This window comes from Gnatocerus cornutus, chromosome 4, assembly GCF_029298725.1.
Source record: "Gnatocerus cornutus isolate USDA-ARS CGAHR chromosome 4, icGnaCorn1.1, whole genome shotgun sequence".
In the NCBI taxonomy this organism is placed as follows: Eukaryota; Metazoa; Arthropoda; class Insecta; order Coleoptera; family Tenebrionidae; genus Gnatocerus; species Gnatocerus cornutus.
The window spans coordinates 5839861-5860550 of record NC_142236.1 but is presented as its reverse complement, the minus strand read 5'-3'; the positions used below and the strand labels follow the sequence as shown (position 1 = coordinate 5860550).

At 34.9% G+C, this 20690-nt stretch overlaps 2 protein-coding genes across 5 annotated transcripts in view; one reads left to right on the top strand and one right to left on the bottom strand.

Annotated features, from left to right (window-relative positions):
• Window positions 1–20690, bottom strand: part of LOC148176237 (E3 ubiquitin-protein ligase RNF19A-like) — a 41776-nt gene that overhangs the window by 4279 nt on the left and 16807 nt on the right. For 3 of the 4 annotated variants that reach the window (XM_088033912.1, XM_088033914.1, XM_088033915.1), the window contains exons 3-9: window positions 20000–20121; window positions 14995–15187; window positions 14826–14940; window positions 14521–14711; window positions 14326–14476; window positions 9926–10062; window positions 9780–9877 (exon numbers count right to left, since the gene is read on the bottom strand). In XM_088033912.1, coding sequence (XP_087890038.1) covers window positions 9780–9877; window positions 9926–10062; window positions 14326–14476; window positions 14521–14711; window positions 14826–14940; window positions 14995–15187; window positions 20000–20121 — 1007 coding nt within the window. The remainder of the gene's footprint in view (window positions 1–9779; window positions 9878–9925; window positions 10063–14325; window positions 14477–14520; window positions 14712–14825; window positions 14941–14994; window positions 15188–19999; window positions 20122–20690) is intronic. The other variant, XM_088033916.1, reaches the window with a different exon arrangement.
• Window positions 784–2372, top strand: LOC148176238 (uncharacterized). Its single transcript, XM_088033997.1, has 2 exons — window positions 784–1168; window positions 1220–2372. Exons 1-2 carry the CDS (start codon window positions 842–844, stop codon window positions 2123–2125), a joined length of 1233 nt encoding a protein of 410 aa, XP_087890123.1. The 5' UTR covers window positions 784–841; the 3' UTR covers window positions 2126–2372.

Below are 20690 nucleotides of genomic sequence, written 5' to 3'. Positions count from 1 at the left end.
AGGGTAATATCGGTATCTTGATGTAATATGCAAAACTATGGATAGATGGCGCCACCATAGATCGGCCAAAAATGTTTGCGAAAGAAAAGACTTACTTTTAGGCCGCTTTTGAGGCCTAAAAATTCCATTTTTGGTTTAAGTCGCCTAAAAAAGTTATATTTAAAAGAACCGAGAAATTTAAAGGTGACATTTAAGAAAACTCGAGCCACTTCTTTTGACCGTCACTGCAGATTGAAATCGATCAAAAGTGATATTTAAACGCTCCGAGAAACTTAAAGTTGACAAAGTAATAAGACTAGTAGCGTATATTAAAATCGTTGATTAATGACATCCGCGAGTTCTCAAACAATATTATGTATTAATAAATAGGTACATTATTAAGTTTAGTTCTACTGAAATCGTTGATTAATAGAGTACATTAATTTATCAGAATCGCCAGTGAACAGAAAAAATATTAATATTTAACCCGCTTCACAATGACAAAACCCACATTTTTTGCTCGTCACTGTACAATATTTTCCGATCAAAAATCTGTTGGTTCAACAGTTTGAGGTTCTGTATTAAAATCGTTGATTAAAGAACCCCATTAATGCACGACTTCAAAAAAATCCTTTCGTAGCTCACGTGTTTGTTGCGAATTAGCATGACTCAATTAGCCATGAGTTCCCTTCGCTCGCTGCACCCGCCCCATGTTCCCGGCCATGTAAGTCCCGTGCACTCAAACTTCCCACTCTTTTTCGCGACCGATCGATCCCGCCCACGCCCTTGCCGCCGCCGCGCCGCCTCCACTACACAATTCGGTCGTAGTCAGTCGTATCCCGACAATGTAAACGGCATCATCATGTCCGAAAGCGAAGAAGAGACGAGCAGCGCCGCCGACTGGCCCGTCACCGAAGAGTGGCTACAGGCGGTGTTACGCCACCACCACAAAGATCTAGCTGATACTGCCAGCATCGCTGTCGTCAACTTCACCGTGAAACCTGGATGTGACGCCGGGGAGAGCGTCCTTAGTGATATTCTCGCCGTCGCGGTGAAATACCATCTCAGAGATGAGAACGAAACGCACAATCTTAGCTTCATCATCAAGCTGCTGCCCCAGGACCCTTTCAGCAGGTTCTTCGTCACGGAAGCGCAGTTTGATTTGCGCGAGATTAAATTCTACACTCAAGTAAGTGGTGGAGACGTGAGGATGATGTTGATTTCAACGGGTTTTGTTTAGGTTGTCCCCGACTTGGAGGCGTTCCTCCCCGAGGACGCCGAAATACGTCTCCCCATTCCGAAGTGTTACTACGCGCATTATTCTGCAGGAAGCAACGACCCGGAGCCGACTCCTCCTGAATCCGTCCTAGTACTCGAAAACATCAAACCGACTGGTTTCGTTAGCGCCGACTTCTCCAGAGGGTTGACTCTAAGACAGACGATGGCTGCAGTGGACGCCATCGCCAGATTCCACGGCTTGAGTTTGTCCCTCAAAATCAAAGAAGGAAAGCCTTTGGAGGAACGCTACCCTTTCTTGTTCCAGACGACGAGAGCCTCGGATTCCTACCAACAACTCGTCGAACGGGGTCTCCCCCAACTCTCCCAGTTCTTGGAACGACGTCCAGGTCTGGAGGACGTCCTCACGTCTTTAAACAATCTCCGGCCACACACTAAAGACATCATCGAAAACCTCCTCTCACCCGAAGAACCCATGGCGTTGATCACCCACACCGACTTCTGGTGCAACAACCTCATGTTCCGTGAAGACGAAACCTCGAGTTCTTGCGCTATCCTAGACTGGCAAATGGTGACGTACAGTAGAGCGACAAACGACCTTGCACTTCTTCTGATCAGCTCGGTCCCTGCGGAGCTGCGACGCCTCCACACAGAGAAGCTCCTCGATGGCTACTGGCTCAACCTCACCGACACCTGCCGTCGACTGCAACTCGACGTCGAAGAAGAGCTCGGATACAACCGAAACCAACTGAGCGAAGACTACAAAAGATCCCAACTCCTGGCTCTTCTACTGTGCATCGGCTCAGTGGATCTGGCTCTTGGAAATGCACAAATGGAAGAACGCCTTCTGGCTCTTCTTCAAGATCTTCACGATGATGGACTGCTCAGCGCTGAGGTGGCCAAAAAATAACGAAAACGCGCTAACGAAGCGCGAAACCGGCTAGTGACAACGCTTGTGGAAAAATTAATGCTTCGAGTGGTTTCCGTGCCAATTTTTTTCTTAGGATTTTGATATTGCTTTCTTAAGGTATGATTTGTAGTAGGTTCGAATGAGACGACAATTTGCGTATTTTGTATTGCCGTGCGACATTCTGGTCAATAATGAAAAGGAAATGTCTGCTTCAAAGAATTACAAATAAATATTTAAATAAAAATTAGTGGTGTTGTTTCAATGATCTTCAAATTGTTGCTTTTTATTTGCGAAGCTACAACTTCTTTGGGTTAAAAATTCCGATTGCAATGTCAAAATAACAAATAAATAACGAAAATGACGATCAATTGTAATCATCAGGTTTATTTCTTTTAAAAGTTTGATCAATAATGTTATGTACAGTGTGTCCTAAAATGGTGAAAAAAGTGCAATTATTTTATTTATAATTAGAATAATATACAAATCTTCCTTTATTTTACGTTAAAGTGTGTGGTTGGAAAATACAGTGTTACGCCCAAAAAAAAATATGCATAGGCAACACATTATACACATAATAAGCAACTTCATTTAAAGCAATTTTTTTTTTAATTAGCGATCTTAAAAGATCCCACTAATGACAAAAATTTCAACGAAGACGTCAAAATAATGAGCCTCACAAATTCACAAAACTCAACACGCACCTTCCCTTTCTTCATATTTCTTCAAGTTGGTTTTGTAGAATTCTCCTACAAATTTATAACAATTCTTTGATTGAAGTTAAAGACGCTAGAATTTCTTCTAATTTTCAAGAACTGAGCAGAAATGCTTTACAGAATTCTTTTTGTTTTGTAAATTTCAACTTTTCCAATTCCCTTTGATAGGATTTACCACAATTCTCAAAGAGGTTAAGGCAACATTTCTTAAAGAATCCTTCGGCATTCCCTACAATTTTTATCGGTATTCTAGAATTGTAAATTGTTTGGCATTGTTTAAGATCCAATCTCTCTTTGTATTCCACGCATTCCTTGGTTTGCCTAAATTCTTTGAATTCGTTTATTTCTAAAAGATTCCTACGTCAGTAAAAGATTCTTCTGCAATTTGAAGAAATTTTCGAGTTAGGTTTTGTTACTGAACGTATGAAGGTATGCGCGACACACGCACTGCCTGGTTTGATCACGTTTTATTCTGCTCACCCGTTATAAATATCTATCATTTCTAGATCCCCTAAAATTCGTAATTACTAAATTTTCGGTTTTTCAATTATTTTTTACGCTCTATATTTTTCTAGAATTGGGAGAATTTCTATGATTCAATTTTTTCCTTTTTCGGATCTCAACAATTTCTTTTAAAATCCTTTGAATTCTTTAATTTTGTTAAGAATATTCAAGAATTCCGAAATCTGATTTTAAAGGTCCCATAGAATGTTCTGAAGAAACTGAATTTTTCTAATCTGATGAACTCTTAAGTCTAGAATCTCTAGAATTTCTAGAATTCCTTTGTGAGTCTAAATTTTTCCATTTTTTTAGGTTTTCAACAATCATAAGCAGTGGACGGTTTTAAGAATTTGGTCTTTTCATTCGCTTTTAGATTCAGAATTTCGATATCTCAATCGCGCAACTTCTCGCTTTGACAAAAAAAACTGAAAATCGGGCATATCGACAGTCGCGAACAAAATATTTGGTCGTCAATGTCACTGTTTTGACATGTATTGACATACTTGGTGGTTTGCATACAACACGTCAATTGTTTGCTGTCGACTGTACTATATTACAACACAAGTTTTATAAGTTTCCTACTAGGTGGCCCTCAAAAATCGATGGATTTTAATCCAGTCCCCGAATACTTTTTCCGTTGGTTCGCCTACGACTGTTTCGAGAAATTCAGAGTACGGTTCTGTTATTTAATTAATCTCCGTTGCTCAGACCAATTTTTAAAAGCGTAAACGCAACTGTAAACAATATTTATATTTTTACAACGTGTTGTGTAATAATAATCATAGACGTACATCGCACACGTTGTTATAAAATGTTAAATTTTCTTTTCGGTTTCGTCGTCGAGATTTGTTTGCGTTAGTGCCGACGCTCAATTGCCCGTTTCTATGCCAAATATCAAGTAGCGCAGTTATAAATTTGAAATGAACAAGGAAAGCAACGCAAAGGCCAAAAGTCTGAAGGGGACGAAATTTGCAAACGCCTTTCAGACGAAACTGTATTTTCGACAGAGGAAAAAGAATGGTCAAAGAGAAGTCACGACCCAAAATCCGTCGCGTTTCGCTCTCTTCAAAACAGACTACAAAAATTATATGTGGCCCACGCATCTCGGTGGACCTCACTTTTTGGTGAACCTCGCTTTCTTGCTGTCGACTGAAAATTCGTCCATACGGTCATCAACATCAAAGTAACTCAAAATTTAGATTAGCACGTGATCTTTTTATAGATCTAAAAGACGCGAAATTTGTAAATTGTTTCAAATACTTATTTCAGGTTTTAGTAAGAGCACCCAAATTAAGATTTTTTCTTTTCCAATTCAGAATTCTACCAGCCCCGACAAACCCCCTTGTTTTTCGCGATGAAAACATATCCATCATACGTGTTTTCCAGTAAACAGCTTCGCTTGCCGCTCCCTACCAGATCGCCGATAATCCAAAAAACGACAATTTTATCCATTGCAGGTGAATCCGCCTTAAGGCTCACGTCTCCAGTAATATTTCGAAATGACGAATGATTTATTAATGCTTCCATTCATCACAAGAAAGAAACATCCTTACTTATTTAAAACAACTCAGACGATAAAAGATGTGGCCGTGGAGGAATATAAAAAAAAAACTTGCGGAGCTGCGGATGATCGATCGCTACATTTATTTACGACTACATCAGAAAAAAACTAGAGAGAAATGCAAATTTTAACACCTAAGTACGTGACGTACATCCGTATTAAGGTCAATTTAATCCAGTCGGAGTGCCCCTAATCGATATAAAAGTCAAATGATATTCCCGGACGTGTTGAGGCGTCATACATTTGGATGATTAAAATTTTCCGGTTGAAATTACCTATATCGATTTTGGGGAATAATGGCGGAATTAATGAGGGAAAAATGGCGAGTGAGTGGACTGATGACGGTGTTAAAAACAACGAAAGAGGAAGGAAAAGTGGAGTCAGCTGGGGTACGAAGCGGGGAAACTTTCTTGCGATTTCATGACTAGCGGTTGTGAAGTTTTTTTGATACTTTATTGAACGCGTTCGATTCTAGTGCCTTAATCGCAACTTTTATTTCATGAAATAAACCAATAAAGTTGGCGAACAATCGTAGATAAAACGTTGTACGAAACACGTAAGATTTTTGTTCAAAAAGTAGCCGTTTCGTGAACTCTGCCTATTAGCCACACTTTTTGTTAAAATTTTGAAACTTTGCATACGCTCATAGTTGACAAAGCTCTAGAAGCTGGCGCAAAAATTTGTTTTTTATCACGATTTGGTGGGCGTCGCGACGCTTAAGAAGTATAATTTTTAGCGATTTTTGAGTTTTTTTTTTTCAACATAACTGATACAAATATCTGAGTTTTTATTTTAAATCTAATGCAAACTGTGTTTAAAATTTGCGAAAAAAACGCTGTTTTATCAAGTTAGTTTTCAAAATTATGACAGCGCAGTGGCAAACTACGTTTACACCAAAATTTCACAAGGCACTTCATTCACACTTATAAAGGTTAATTTTGATTAACACGTTCATGTTGCACTTTATGACACCAGAAATCATTAATTAACATGGACAAGACGACAATTTCACCAAGTAAGACTTTTGTTACAATCTAAAGCAAACCAAAGGATAGATGTCATTTTTGACACAAGATGTTGACAGATGGGTGTAAACGTAGTTCCCAATTTTGACGTAATAAAATTGGAAACTAACTTGCAGCAGTTCCACTCGAACTGAACCTGACACATTAAAAACTAAAAAATCTTGCACAAACATAATTTTGTTAAAAATTGAATATATCAATCTTAAATTAACCAAAACCATGAATGGTTGAATTGTTTGCTTCTTGATACTTTAAAAAACCACCTTCTTTTAACTACACTTTCGTTCATTTATTTTAATTAAATTTTTCGCTTAACTTCACTTTTTTTTTTCACTCAAAATATAAATTCTAAGAATTTAAAATTTGTGGACAAATCAGTTTGAACTATTTACTTAACACATCAGATACTGAATACCTAAAAAAGTAATTTCATAATTTATTTTTGAATTAAAACTTTGTTAAGAAAATTTGTCACACCCGTGACAATATTTTAACAAAAGTTGGCAAAACTGGTTGAAATCTGTGGAGTTAAAAATTTGAAAATTTCTATACAAAGTAACAAACTGATAATGCAGTTTTTGCACTAATTAAAGTTAAAAAATATATTAGAGAAATACTGAAAATAAATGTCACGGGTGTGACAATTGTTAGATCGGACTTTCCAAATTTGATGATTTAAGGCTTAAACATGTACACACAGTTGGTTTTAACAACTCCTATTAAAATGCTCACATGTTAAAGAAACTCTGGATGGTATGGGAGGCACAAATAAACGTATCGTTCACAGAAAGGTAATCAACAATTCTGCTAAGGATTTCTTCTTGAAAGCAAAAAATCAATTAATAATATAAATATTTTGTATACTGGTGAATTCAAAGTCAAAATATCTGAATCAACTAATTAAAAATATTCAAGCAATCAATACCAAATTTTTGTCCAAATAAAGAAGTTAGTTTAAGGCGGATGTAGGTATGTCTAGCGGACATAAGTACACTCGACCAATTTGTGAAACCGAAACTGGGGGCTGTGGGCGCCTTCGCCTGTGTAAAATATAACTTACTTTGTTCAAAATGTTACAAGCATTAATAAAATTAGTCTTTCTGCTACATTATTTTCATTTTTTAGCAACGTTTATTTAACAAGTTTTGCTTTGTCACGCCCGTTACAAATGTATGTCACACCCGTTACAGTTTTCTAAAAATTTCTAAAAATTGGTTATTCTAATTGCAAAGAGGCTTAAAATGTGTGCCTATAGTTCATATATTTGTGTACTAAAGGAGAAGGAATCTGACTTTTGTGATTCGCAGAAATATAGAAAAATGTTATTAAAAACAATAAATTTAATTTGTACGCGTCACACCCGTGACACCACAAATTAATTTCCTGCTCTATTATCTGCAATCGTTACTTAACAAATTTTATTTGGATAATTTGCAGCACTTTAACCTACCTGATAACAGTGTACTTCTGCTTGAAAAAGCTCTTAGTCGTAAATAAATTAAAAAAATGTTGTCATTTTGTCACACCCGTGACATATGGAATTGCTGCTTGATAAAACAGATTTTTTTTCTCAAATTTAGAAGACAATTTGCATTGAATCTAAAATGACAACTGAGATATTTTTAACTCATTTATATTAAAAAAAATTAAATTAGAGGCTGATATCACAAACCCTCACAATTAACTAAAAATTACATTTTTAAGGTGTCGCGACGCTAAAACCATTAGTAATAAAAAACAAATCTTTGCGTCAGCTTCTAGAGCTTTGTCAACTGTGAGAGTATGCAAATTTTCAAAATTTTATCTTTAAAATTGAAGACGATTTTGGGGGTGGACACAAGTGTTGCCAGACCTTGTATAATAAATATCTATTATAAATTAGAAGTAAATAAAAAGTTGTGAGCCACGCATGCAATAATCACTTTTTAAACTTGCGTCTTAAATTATTATTATGATACGAGTACCGTAATAGTTATTTTAGAATACCCCTTAGTCCTCTCGTTATACAAATGACTCCAATAAAGTAAAACCAAACTCATCCGGATATTTTTTGACCCCAATAAAGTTGATTTTTTATCATCTTCCGAATCCCCGTCGATTTTCCCTCTCAATCCTTGAAAAGCGCAATCCGGACATCTTTCCCGATTAAATCCTTCTCGCTCCCAATCCAACTCAAAGCCTTACTAATAGCCGAACAGATTCCCATTTAATAGTCTTATCAGAACCACCAATTCTCGTGAATTCTTTTTCCAAGAAATGCAATTCTGTAGGTCAGGATCCAACCCCTGATGTCACAAAGTTACCACACATGCAATGTGTGGATCGATAAAGAAACGCCGAAGTAACAAAAAGAACGAGGACGTGCGGTTTAGCGGAAGTCATTTCGCATGTTCTTCCGTTAAAGATTCAATTCGCGAAGAAAAATTGAATGGACGAGCGACTAGACCGGCTAAATCATGTCGAAAGGGGAGGCGAAAAATTGGGCCCGGGAGAAGGCAGAGATTTTACGAGCAAAACAAAAATAAATAATAGATGACGCAGGCTGTGCGAAATTATGGCGAAGTGGGCACGATATAAAATACAGGGTGGCTCACAAGACTATAACTCCATAGTTGTGTAAGTTTTATGATTATGAGTGGCCCACACTTTTCGGTGGACCTCACATTTTTGATGAACCTCGCTTTTTCCATATTTTTTTCTTTTTGAAGTGTAATTATAATAATAATAAACTTCTACTAAAACAGTTAAGTTGGTGAAACGTCGGCGGTCAGTAAATCACGTTTATTGCAGTTTCAAAGCTTCAAGCAATTAGGAGAAGTGCACAACGCTGTGCTTAAAAACATCAGTTATAGTATATCCGGTAAAAGATTGGGAGATTTCGACAGTTGACATATAGGTTGGTAGCAAATTATGCTGCAAAATACACTAAAAACACTAAATTCCTACGCAAAATGGGTTGACAGAAACTGGGGTGTGTTCATAAAGTGAGACGTCTGTTGGAGCGCGTGACGTCAGAGTGATGGGATTAACACTGAGATTCGCCAGAGTGTTGTTGCGTTTATGAACGGTTTCTTTGGTTATTTAAATGTTCGATAAATTGGTACATCACCTACATACAAAACGCAATTTTTGCGAAAATTTATCACTAAAACTATACCAAATATCCGATATCGATATCTCGCGTATTTTTTTGAGTAAACTTAAGTTATTTACACCATTGCACGCAGAATTTTACGCAGAATCCATTTCATTTCTCCTAATTTTTCGTAATTTTTACAGTTAAAATATCTTGGAAACTATTTGAGATATTGAGATGCGGTTTGCGCCATTCTTTTTCCCGGCTCATTTTACGTTGTAAAATGTTCTCAAAAGCCCAAAATTCGATAGTCGTTTTTTCGCGAAAAAAAATTACGACTCAAACGATGAAAATTTTTCATTTTTTTAATTTTTGGCCATAATTCGTAAACTACTTTAGGGCACGACCTGCTGTATATCTACGGCCTGTGCAAAATCTCATTTCCCCGTATCAAGAATGTTTCCGAGAAAACGCATTTTTTTGCCATTGTGTGGTTTTCATTTGTCAAATTGACATTAGACGTCAGTTAAAAAAATGTAGTAGACCAAATCAATTTATCCTGTTTAAGATTAAATTATGAAACCTAGCAACATTAATATGATGTGTGCTTTCGCTTCTGGGATTGGTCATTTTCGTTAAGCAATTTCTCAATTTTGATGTACATCGGGATAAAACAAATTGCATTTTTGGCATCCTGATTGCTGTCGGCATTCGCTCTTTTTCGGCTAGGCGTGAGTTCTGGGACACCCTGTATAAAAATAGTGTAAAATGAACTTACCGACGCTATTACGCCTCCAACTATGGCAGCATTACGTTTGTGTTTGTTCGCCGTCTTGTATCTCGTGTACAGTTTTCTGCCCACCCACACTGGAATTCCTAATCAAGAAAATTAGTATCAATGGTAAAGAGGAGAAATAAACGTACCTATTATCATGGCAGGAACTGTGATTCCAGCGACTAACGCTATTCCTACGGGAGCACCGACTAACGTTCCTAGTTGCCATAAAATCTTCTTCTTTCGCGACCAGGGTTTCTTGCCCCAGAATGTACAACCGGAAGGACTGGAAAAGAAAATGAATATTGTAGTTGTAGAAGATCTTTCAGTAGTTCGCGTCAGTCTTTTACCAATCGTGTAAGAAAAAACTTGGATTTCAAAGGGGTTATTTAACGTAGATGTTCTATAGACTTGTTTCTCATGTGGCAAATTCTAGCTTTCTGCACTTAGGGCCGGTTGCAGAAACGCGGTTCAAAATTTGAACCGGTTCAAATCTGACTTAACCCAGGCTTAAATGATTTTTGCGTTGCACAAACATTTTTGAGCGGTTCAAATACAAGTTAGCACGGTGTTAAACTAACCCAGGCTCAGAGGTGGGATAAGCCGGTGTTAAAAGTGACAGCTGGATTTGTGAATTTTCAAATTACAAAAATACACAAATTAAAAGCTAAGTTTTCACATTTTATGCGTAATAATTGATTTTGCAATACCGCAGTGGTTTCTGGTGCAGTTTTTAATCAACCATAAGTTCAAAATATAATTGTTTATTAAAGGTTATGTAATACAAAATTTTATAATGTTTTATTTAATTTTTTATTCAAAACGAGGTTTCGATTTTCCTAAGCTACAGTCATGCTTTTACAACATAAAATCGGTAGAAATCTTGAACCCCACGGGGTGTGCCCACGGGCACATTTCAAGGAGTTCTTGGCGATACATTTGGAGGTATCCACAAGAGCAGTGTTTTCAGGATTATCAAACGCGTCACACATCATCTTGCCTTATTGAAAAACAACTACGTGAAAATGCCAACAACGAGAAGGGAACGCCTGGCAGAGAAGCAAAGTTTCTTCCTTCTAACAGAATTTCCTGGTGCGATAGATTGGTGAAATTTTGACCCCTTTCTCCATAACTTTTATTAACAAAAACTTAATCACTGTAACAAACTGCTCTACACAAGAGATAACATCTCTTAACCTCACTTTTAAGCGCGAAACCCAGAAATTGACAGAGTAGCAGCGTAGCCAACCGTGGAATCACAGGGAAATACAATAAATCGACGTATAAAACAAGGTAGATCTCCCGTTTTAATGTTTTGAACCGGTTCAATTAATCCTCACGTGAATTTTGTTTGCGCAACGCGACGGTAGGTTAACCCTAGTTCAAAATTTGAACTGGATCAATTGAACTAGTTCAAATCGAAATTTGAACCGTGTTTCTGCAACCGGCCCTTAGTGTTCGGGCGAATGTTTTGGTTTGTTCAAATTCTGTATGCTATGATCGATTTTATACATTTCCAAATATTCTTTAAAATTGTTTGTTAAATTTTCAAGGGGTCTCTAAAACTTATTTTTCTTCAGCAGAGCAAGTTCACAATGCTAATTTTTTTAAACTCCTGCAATTCCTTTGGGATGTCAAGCAAGAACTGTAACATTTATCAAATTGACACAAAATTATAGGAAAATCAACAATAAACTTGCATTTGTTATTTTCCGTCGAGATTAGCAGACATTTCATTATAAATTTATGTTTTTTATCATTTTTTCGATTTCTAAAAAACTCGAAATTGAAAACAAAAAATTGACAGGTATTAATTACAGGTATCTTAATTTATTCCATTCAAATCATGCTGATTTCTAAGACTGCTCTTTTGTGAAGCGGTAAATTCTCTGCAAGAAAAATGACGAATAATAAATCCTCCGATAAAACCCTCGAGAATCCACTCAGTTTTTCTAAAACTTATAATAATCCCTAAGATTTCCAGGCTTTAAGGATTGTTTAAGACTCTTCAAAGTTCCCTCTTTGTTCCAATTGCTCGAGTTTTGCGAAATGTATATCTCTATTCTCTCGTTTTTTTGGATATGTCCAAGATATGTTAAAATTTCCTACAATCCATTCAAGAACTAAAACTATAATTCAAAATTTTCTAGATATCTTCAAGTTTCTCAAAAATTCTATTGCAGATTTTTAAGATTCTCCTAATTTTATATCCTTTGAATCGTCTCAGTTAAAGGACTCCAATATTCGACTGTTTGGTTTGTTTTTTGGATTCCCAAATTCTCTAAAATTATGTAGTTTACTACAGAATACTATCCAAAAGATTTTTAGAAATTTGAATAGTTCTTTGAGTTCCTGAAAGATAATATTCCCTGTCTGTCCAAAATCTAACTCAAACCCATTTTTTATAATCCCCTAGAATTCGGTGTCCTTTTGAAATCCTATGAATCATTTTAGAATTTATCAAATTTTTTTAAAGATTTTTCTGACAATTAGATTTTCCCGATTTTTTGGTTTGACTTTGTTTATACATTCAATATTTTGTTCTAAAATTCTTTAAAATTGATTCTCAAAACATCTTTAAATTGTTTAACAAAAGTCTTCTAAAAATCCATAAAGTTCTTTGCGCATGACTTTCTACAACTATTTAAAAATTCTCTAAAATTCTTTCACTTCATGGAATTTCTTACCTCAAGGGTTTTCTAGAGTAGTCCAAGATTCTTTATGACTTCCTAAAATCTTTGATCTACACGGAATTCTTAGAATCTAAAAATTTTACAGGATCTCCTAGAATTGTCCAAATATTTTCCGGCATTCTTTGAAATCCTATATAACATTTTAAAAATTTTCTAATATTTTTATAGATTTTCTAGGATATTTAGATTTACCCGATGTTTTTGACTTGTTTAAATTATAGGAATCTCGTTATTCATTGAATTTCTTACAATTAGGCCTCTAAAAATGTTTAATTTTTTTAAAGACACTCTGGCTCTTCTAAGAATTTTTTAATTCTGCAAGATTTCCAACGATTCTTTAGCACCCTCCAAGGTCCTATAAGATTTTTACATTTCTTTGGAATTCTCCAAAATCGTTATAAAAATCTCCAACTTCACTGCATTTTTCAAAATTGTATCCTTCCATATTCTTTTGTTCCTTATATTCTCAAGAATTCTCTAAAATTCTATAGAAATTTTCAATTTTTGTGAAGACATTCTAGCTCTCATATAAATTCCAAATATTTCTACGATTTAAAATCTTCTAAATTTCTCTCTCAGATTATTACATTTCTTTGGATTTCTTCACTTGTTCGAATTCTTGAGTTTTTTGAATTCTCATGGATTCTCTACAGTCATTTTAAACTCATTATAATTCCTTAAGACCCTTTGGGCTACACAAAAATTGGCTGAAGTTGTCTATAGTGCTTAAAATGCCCCTAGAAATTTTTAAGAACTCTTTAAAAACCTTCAAGTTTTTCAAAGATTCTATGACACTTCCAAGAATATAGAAGATTCAAAAGTATGTATCCTTCAAGGTTCTTATATTCTCAAGAATTGTTCTCTAAAAACTTACAATTTTTTAAAAAACGATTTTGTTTAGGAACCTCTAAGATTTTCTAAGCTCCTTTAGATTATTTCGATTTTTCTGTGTGATTAAATCTTTGATTTTCTTAGAATTCTCAAGAACTCCCTAAAATTCTCAACATTACTAAGGAGTCTATAGAGAGCTTAGAAATCATCTATAACCTCTAATGCTCTATTTTTCATTGTACAGATTTTCTGGGATTCTAAGATTCTTTCGATGCCCTTTATTCTGGTCTAGGATTGCTGAGAAACCTTCGAAATTCACAAAAATTCTCCAACAATTTCAAAGTTTTTAAAAGATGTTTATGGCCCCCCAGAATCTATATTTAAAAAAAATCCTTTCAACATATCCGGGCTTCAGTAAGTTTCTCAAAAATCCTCTGATATTCAATTATTGCCTTACATCTTATTATTGTTATTCACCTTCGTGTTGTCAAGATAAATTAACAAACCAAACATCGCCGTTAAGCTTTCTTTCAAAAGAATTCTAACAAGATAAGCTTAATAATGATTATCTGTCAGAAATAACCCTTGAAGGCCATTTTCAAGTCCAAACTTCGTCAAAACAACGCACACGACTATCTAAGTTTAAAAAAAAATGAATGGCCTTATAAATGATAACAGAATATTTGTTTTTTCCTTAGCCATGATATTCTTGTAATCGTTCAAGTACACAAAGGGTAAAAATGTCGTTCTGAACCGAGACAAACATTTCTACTTTTTTCTGACCTCGAGATTACATCTAAATCGTAGTTAAAATAGTTCGATGTCATCGACCTAGACAGATTGCTCTACATAAAAATTTATTATAATCTCTTAGAATATCTGGCATTTGACACCATTTCAATGGATAATTTCTGTTCTAAATATACTCCTTTTACAAGACAAAACAAACGTCGAGTTATTTGAGAAAAAAAAGAACAGAGTACGCTACAGAAGCGCAAACGTACGTCTGTGATTGTACCGCTAACCTGAGATAATGTAGATCGCTAATTTCTTTCATGCACAGCCAACAGAATTCGGCGCCACAAACGGCGCACATCATATGATTGCACGAACCATCGTCCATCTTCACGATCAAGACTTGACATCTTGGACACGGTTTAATGTCATCACCTACAACTTATATCATCAACAATTTTAAGATAATCTCGGGGAAAACTCACGATGTTGCGAATCTTGACTATACGTGATCGACGAAGATCTGATGTTCGGCGATCGTTGCGCACGAGCTGAATCACAGGTCTGATTGGGGTGCCATTCGGCCTTACAATGATAACAAAAATACGAATCGCAACCGGGACGTAGACATTTGAGTTTGGGACAACTCGCGCATTCACTAGCTATCACAGCAAAACTGCAAAAAAAAGTATAGTAGGTAATCTGTGTAGTTTCATGGAATCAAGTGTGCTGCGGATAACAGATCTGTTTTGTTTTCCACAGCATACCTTGATAACTCTTTCTTGCTTACCCGCAATCTGGCGCCGGGCACCATCTAGTGTCCGGTTCGATTGCTAAAACTCTTCGGACCATAAAGTCTTCGTACTTCTCAAACAAGGAGCCATCATCAATGATACTTTTAATTTCTGGAAAAAATGTTGTATGTAATTCGTGTTTTGATTTTTAAGGTTTTGGATTACCATTCGGGTGCATGGGCTCGGAGCACTCCGGGCAAGATATGCAAACACGAGATTCTGTAATTTCGACACGAAGGTATTGTTGGAGACACGAAATGCACGCTCTGTGGCCACATCCTGCTAATTCCCAAAATTCTTCGGCGGTTAATTCGGCAAAACATAGAGGACACTCCATGGATAAGGTAACTTCACCACTCTGCAAAAAGACGAGGAAGTAATTATAAAAGAAAAGTTTTTTTAAAGTGAGAAACGTACGTCTTAGCTCTAGTGTTTGACAGTTAAAAACATGTGTACATCTGTCAGGAAGTGTGGCTATGATGGAATTGATTTTTTTCTAATTTCTGTACACTCAAACAGATAATTTCTTATCACGAATTCATTGATTTTGAGAGGTGGCATATCCAAAATAACAATGGCGAAACGAGAGGCTACACAATTTTATCAGCTCCAATGAATGAAACTGTTGTTATTGCTTATCGGCCCTTTTCAGAAAAGAACAAAGTACCTGAATGTGACTTTCAATGGTTTTCAGGGAAGGTTTTCGATTTGTTTAGTTTTTTTTTACCGTAATCTCACTTTTGAGTCAGTGTGAGGTTAAGTCGAATGCGAATTAACATGCGAGTTTATAACTTCAATGTCGATCGCATTTTATAAACTAATAAAAACTTAAACTTTAACTATTAGTGTCAAATTTTAACCCAAGGACCGGGACAATTAAAAAAAATAATAGGGCTTATGCGATTTTCAAGGTTAATTTTTTTAAAATCTACAGTTTTAAGTTAATGATTTTTAAATTTCGCTGGTTTTATAAAAAGTCCAAGCTTATCATGTTTACTAAATTTAAAAAGAAAATTAGACCCAGAAGTTTCAGAGTGGCACTGAGACGAATAATTTATGAAGATTTTGCCTATTTAAAACAAAAAAAATATCCAAAATCTGCAATTTTTGGTCTATGATTTCAAATTTTTGTTCACTTCAAAACCAGCCCAAAATAAGTAAAAATGCCCAATTTTAAAAACACAAACCCTGTGTTATGACACCGAGGAAAATTAATCAAAATTTTACCTTTAAAACTCAAAAATTTCTAAAAACTGCAATTTTTAGTGTATAATTCTGAAATTTCGATAGTTTTGTAAACAATCTGAGCTTATTAAGAGTACTAAATTTAAAAAAAATAGACGCTGTAATACCAAAATTGAGGCACTATAATAGTTATTTATTATACAAGCGTCTAAAATGAATGTTTAACAAGCAGTCAGTTTAAAACGCAAGAGCCGAAGGCTCGCGCGTTTTTGACTTCAAGTTAAACATTCATTTTAGGCGCGCGTGTAATACAAACTTTTATTCAATTTTGACCACCCTAAGCCCCAAAAATAGTGATTGAAAAAGTTCACATTCGAGAAACGTCAGAATTGACAGCTACCAAATAAAAATTTTATGATCGTAAAAATTGTCTACAATATCAGGTGTGCATGTGCAGTGACTCTAGGACGGTGTTTGTTTGCTTCAAACAAGCTAAAAATTGTCAAAAATTCATCCAAAAGTTCAAAAATCCTTCAAGATTCCGAAGAAAAATGGAAAACTTGCTTTCATTGAAGAGTCGAGATGCTTATAAAAAAGCGTATTAAAAGTTTCTTGGATGGAAAGAGCAGCAAGGCGTTATCATAACCATGGTTTCAAAACAGCAAAATAAAATTTTTATTTAGTTTGTGGATTAAAATTTTTATACCGCTAGCGGATAAACCAAAGCTTTAGTGGCCTACTAACAGCAAAATAAACGTCTGTTTAAATGTCAAAATTGAATAAAGAAAATAAATGAAGATTTTGGCTATTTTTAATCAAAATTTTTTCGAAAATTTGCATTTTTGTGTCTATACATTTAAGATTTTGCTAGTTTTGTAAACAATCCAAGCATATAACTTAGGTGTGCTAAATCTTAAAAAAGTAGAGCCGGAACAACTAAAATTGTGGCACTGTAAAAATAGAATAAAATTGTTGTCAATTTTTAAATATTAGCTATTCCTAAAATCTAGAATTTAAGGTCAGACTTCAAATTTGTGTTCACTTTATAACCATATTTGACTTAGTAGATGTGCCAAATTTTAAAAATAATGACCCGGAAGGACCGGAATTATAGCATGGTGAATAATTTTGAAATTTTGCTAGTTGTGTAAAGAGCCCAAGCTTGTTATGTTTGATAAATTAATCTGAAAAGTAGATCCAGAAGTTCCGGAATTGTGTCACTGAAAAGAATTCATGGAGATAAAATCTGCAATTTTGAGTATATAATGTTAAATTTTTTGTTCACATTATGACATATCTAAGATTAGAATGTGTGCTAAATTTCGACAAGTAGACCCGAAAGTTGCATAATTGTGGCACTGTAAAGAATAAATAAAAATTTTGACTATTTACACTCTCAAATTTTTGTTCACATTATATCCCGCAAAAACTTGATAAATGTGCCAAAATTTAAAACGATAGACCCGAAAATACCACACTAAGAAGAATTAACGGAGATTTTGCTTCTTTTGATAAATTTCTAAGCAAAAAATATTGTAAAACTTAGTTTTGAGTCCACAATCTCAAATTTCAGTTCACATTATAACCACTCCAAGGTTGGTAAGTGTGCCAAATTTTAAAAATATAGACCCGGAAATACCAGAGATCTGGCCGAATAGAGATTTTGCCATTTTGCCAACTCGAAATTTTTAAAAATCTCCAATTTTGGTTCCATAATTTTGAAATTTTGGCAATTTTGTAATCAGACCAAGCGCACTAAAGGCGCGATTCCACTTGCTTGGTCTAACCCAGACAGACCAGACATCCAAGATTTTAAGAGACGTTTTTATAATTCTTCAGTCCCTTTCTGCGTAGTCACAGGTGCAATTGCATTCTAATGTTTTATCTTATGTTTTAAACACGGAAAGGGGCTGAAGAATTATAAAAACGTCTCTCAAATCTTGGCTGGTCTGGGCTAGACCAAGCAAGTGGAATCGCGCCTTAACTGTGCTAACTTTTAAAAATGTAGACCCGAAAAAACCGCAATAGTGCCAATGTAAAAAATTAATGAGAATTTAGCCTGTATTTTAACAAAAATATTCTAAACTCTACAATTTTAAAACCATAATTTCTATTTTTGTCTACTTTATAACCAACCCAAAGTTGTGAGATGTGCCAAAATTTAAAAACAAAGACTCCAAGTACTAGACTTGTGACACAGTAAAAAATTAACTGATATTTTGGCATACTTAAAATTCTGTAATTTGCAGTCTATTATTTTAAAATTTTGCTAGTTTTGTAAACAGTCCAAGCTTTTTAAGTATGCTAAATTATAAAAGTATTAAAATCTGCGATTTTGGGTCTATAATTGAACTTTCGTTCACTTTATAACGATCCCCATTGGTCAATTTTCCAAAATACAGATCCCGAAGTGATTATTTTATTTTAATAACCTCACATTAGAGGCAATGTGACGTTCCAACCAATGCGAACTGTCATCTAAAATTAAAAACTAAACGCTGAATTTAAGACAGTATTACCAACATAAAATTACCAAATAAGAAAAAGTATGTGAAACAGTGCCAGTATGTTAACGACCCAAAACTACTTATCTTAAATCGCATCGAATTTCAATTGCACCTCAAATAAAAACAATGAATAACAAACATTACACGCACTTATCAATTTCATTGGGCAATAAAATCTTTCTTTATCGCTCAATAAAACGATCTTATTGAATGATTTTATTATGCTCTCTTCAGACTAGATTGCCGCAAATGTGAACGTAAAGTCTCACGGGAAATATTACCGTCCACGATCCTACAATAAAGACTCAGAAGCCTCGCAGACCGCAATTCGATCAAAATAAGTACCAAAAAAAATGAATAAAAATAGTCAAAAATAACTGCATGACAGTCTCGTCGCGTCGGCTTATCAAATTGTCAACGCGACAACAATAAAAGGTAAGTTCTTATCACGAAACAATTGCCATCAGTCAAAACGTTTACAAGTCTGAGGTAAATCAGGGACTTTTACATCGATATTTTTATTTTCGATGTATTATTAAAAATCGTTAATTGCGGTTTCGATGTATGTATTTTATTTAACACTCTTGCTTTTGACGATATTTATAACGAAGACTGGAATTTAATTTAAGGGAGTTATATTTTAGAATTTTGTTTATTCTTATTAATCTCGAATTTGTATTTTTTTTATAATTTATTTACTTATTATTTTGTTTATTACCTAAGGTTTTTATTTAGTTTTGTTTTTCTCGTATTTGCTATTATTTTGTTCCTTTATTAAGAATTTTGTTTATTTTTGTTTTTCACAATAAACTATCATTACTATTGGTCCATTCGTTAAGTTGGCAGCAGCCCCTAGCAATTTTTACCAGTAACAATTGGCAGTAAGAGCATTTGACCTCGACGCAGTTGTAGCATGCGTAGAAGCTAATCGTCTTACACAACATTGCCAAAACTTGTTAAATCTCCATGAAAAACTTCCTGTTGCACCCAATGTTTAATTAGTTATTTATTAATACACTAAACTTTGACAACGTGTTAACCTCAAAAATCGCTACATTCAATTTTTCCCTAATTTTCTTCCTAAAGATTTGAAAGCCTGATTTACACCCAAAAATTTTCGAAAATTTACACAGCAGAGTGGACTGCTAGCAATGAGCTGGACTTTCAGTTTTTTATTTACTATTTTTCAAAATCGATGTATATTGGAGATCGATGTAATTGTGCTCTTGTTGAAATTGAGTTCAACATCGATTTCTTTTACTCGATGTTCCCAGATTTAGTCTGAGGATTAAAAACACAATTTATCTCGCGCCATCGGTGATCGATATTTCCTATTTGAACTAGCGTGACCATATAGCCGCCTGTTCCAGTTCTTTGATTTGAATAATAATTTAAAAACGAGCAAACGATCATCGATCCAATTCACGTCCTATCGTAGAAAGTGAGTTTCGGAAGTGCAGCGTCGACGTTCTCATTACCTTTGTGCTGGTTGTGAATACTGATGTTCTACTCGTTGCTTGATGAATTTCAACATGATGAGAAGCACCACGATCGATATCTTTCGATGAACCACCCAACCTGGCGTCGGTTGTGTCTTTACCTGCAAAAAAAAGTTGTGTTGAAATTGAATTTTGCTACGACTCCATATAAAATTGGCATTTTCCATACGGTTAATATGTCCGCGCAAACCTGTCAAAATTGACAGTTATTTTGAAATACAAATGTAACTCTTGAATTTTTGTCTCAAATATGTAGACGATTCACTGTAAAACCACATGCATAATGATAAAAATGAATTGGTTAGGTCGTTTTTGACAAATCAGTATTGACAGGTGAGTGCAAGTATATTCATATCACACTACTGACTTTTACTTTGGTAAAGGGATGTACGAAAACATCAACCATATAACTATGTAGAAAACGTCACTTTTATATGAGATCGTAGAAAATGACATTTAAAATACATAAGAAATGAACTATTGTCGAAACTTATGGTTTTTTCCTGATGATGAAAGATCGTAGGAAAAATAGTGTACATAACTCGTCAAAAAGTGCCTTTCTTGCACTCGTGTAATATCTGCACTCGGCTCGCGCCTCGTGCATCTACTTTCACACTCGTGTGAAATTGGTCACTTTGCGTACTTGTAATGTAAATATCTAATACAAGAC

Coding starts and splice junctions, on each gene's coding strand:
- LOC148176238 (XM_088033997.1), top strand. CDS start 842: ATGTCCGAAAGCGAAGAAGAGACGAGCAGCGCCGCCGACTGGCCCGTC. Junction 1,169..1,219: donor AGATTAAATTCTACACTCAA/GTAAGTGGTGGA, acceptor GGTTTTGTTTAG/GTTGTCCCCGACTTGGAGGC.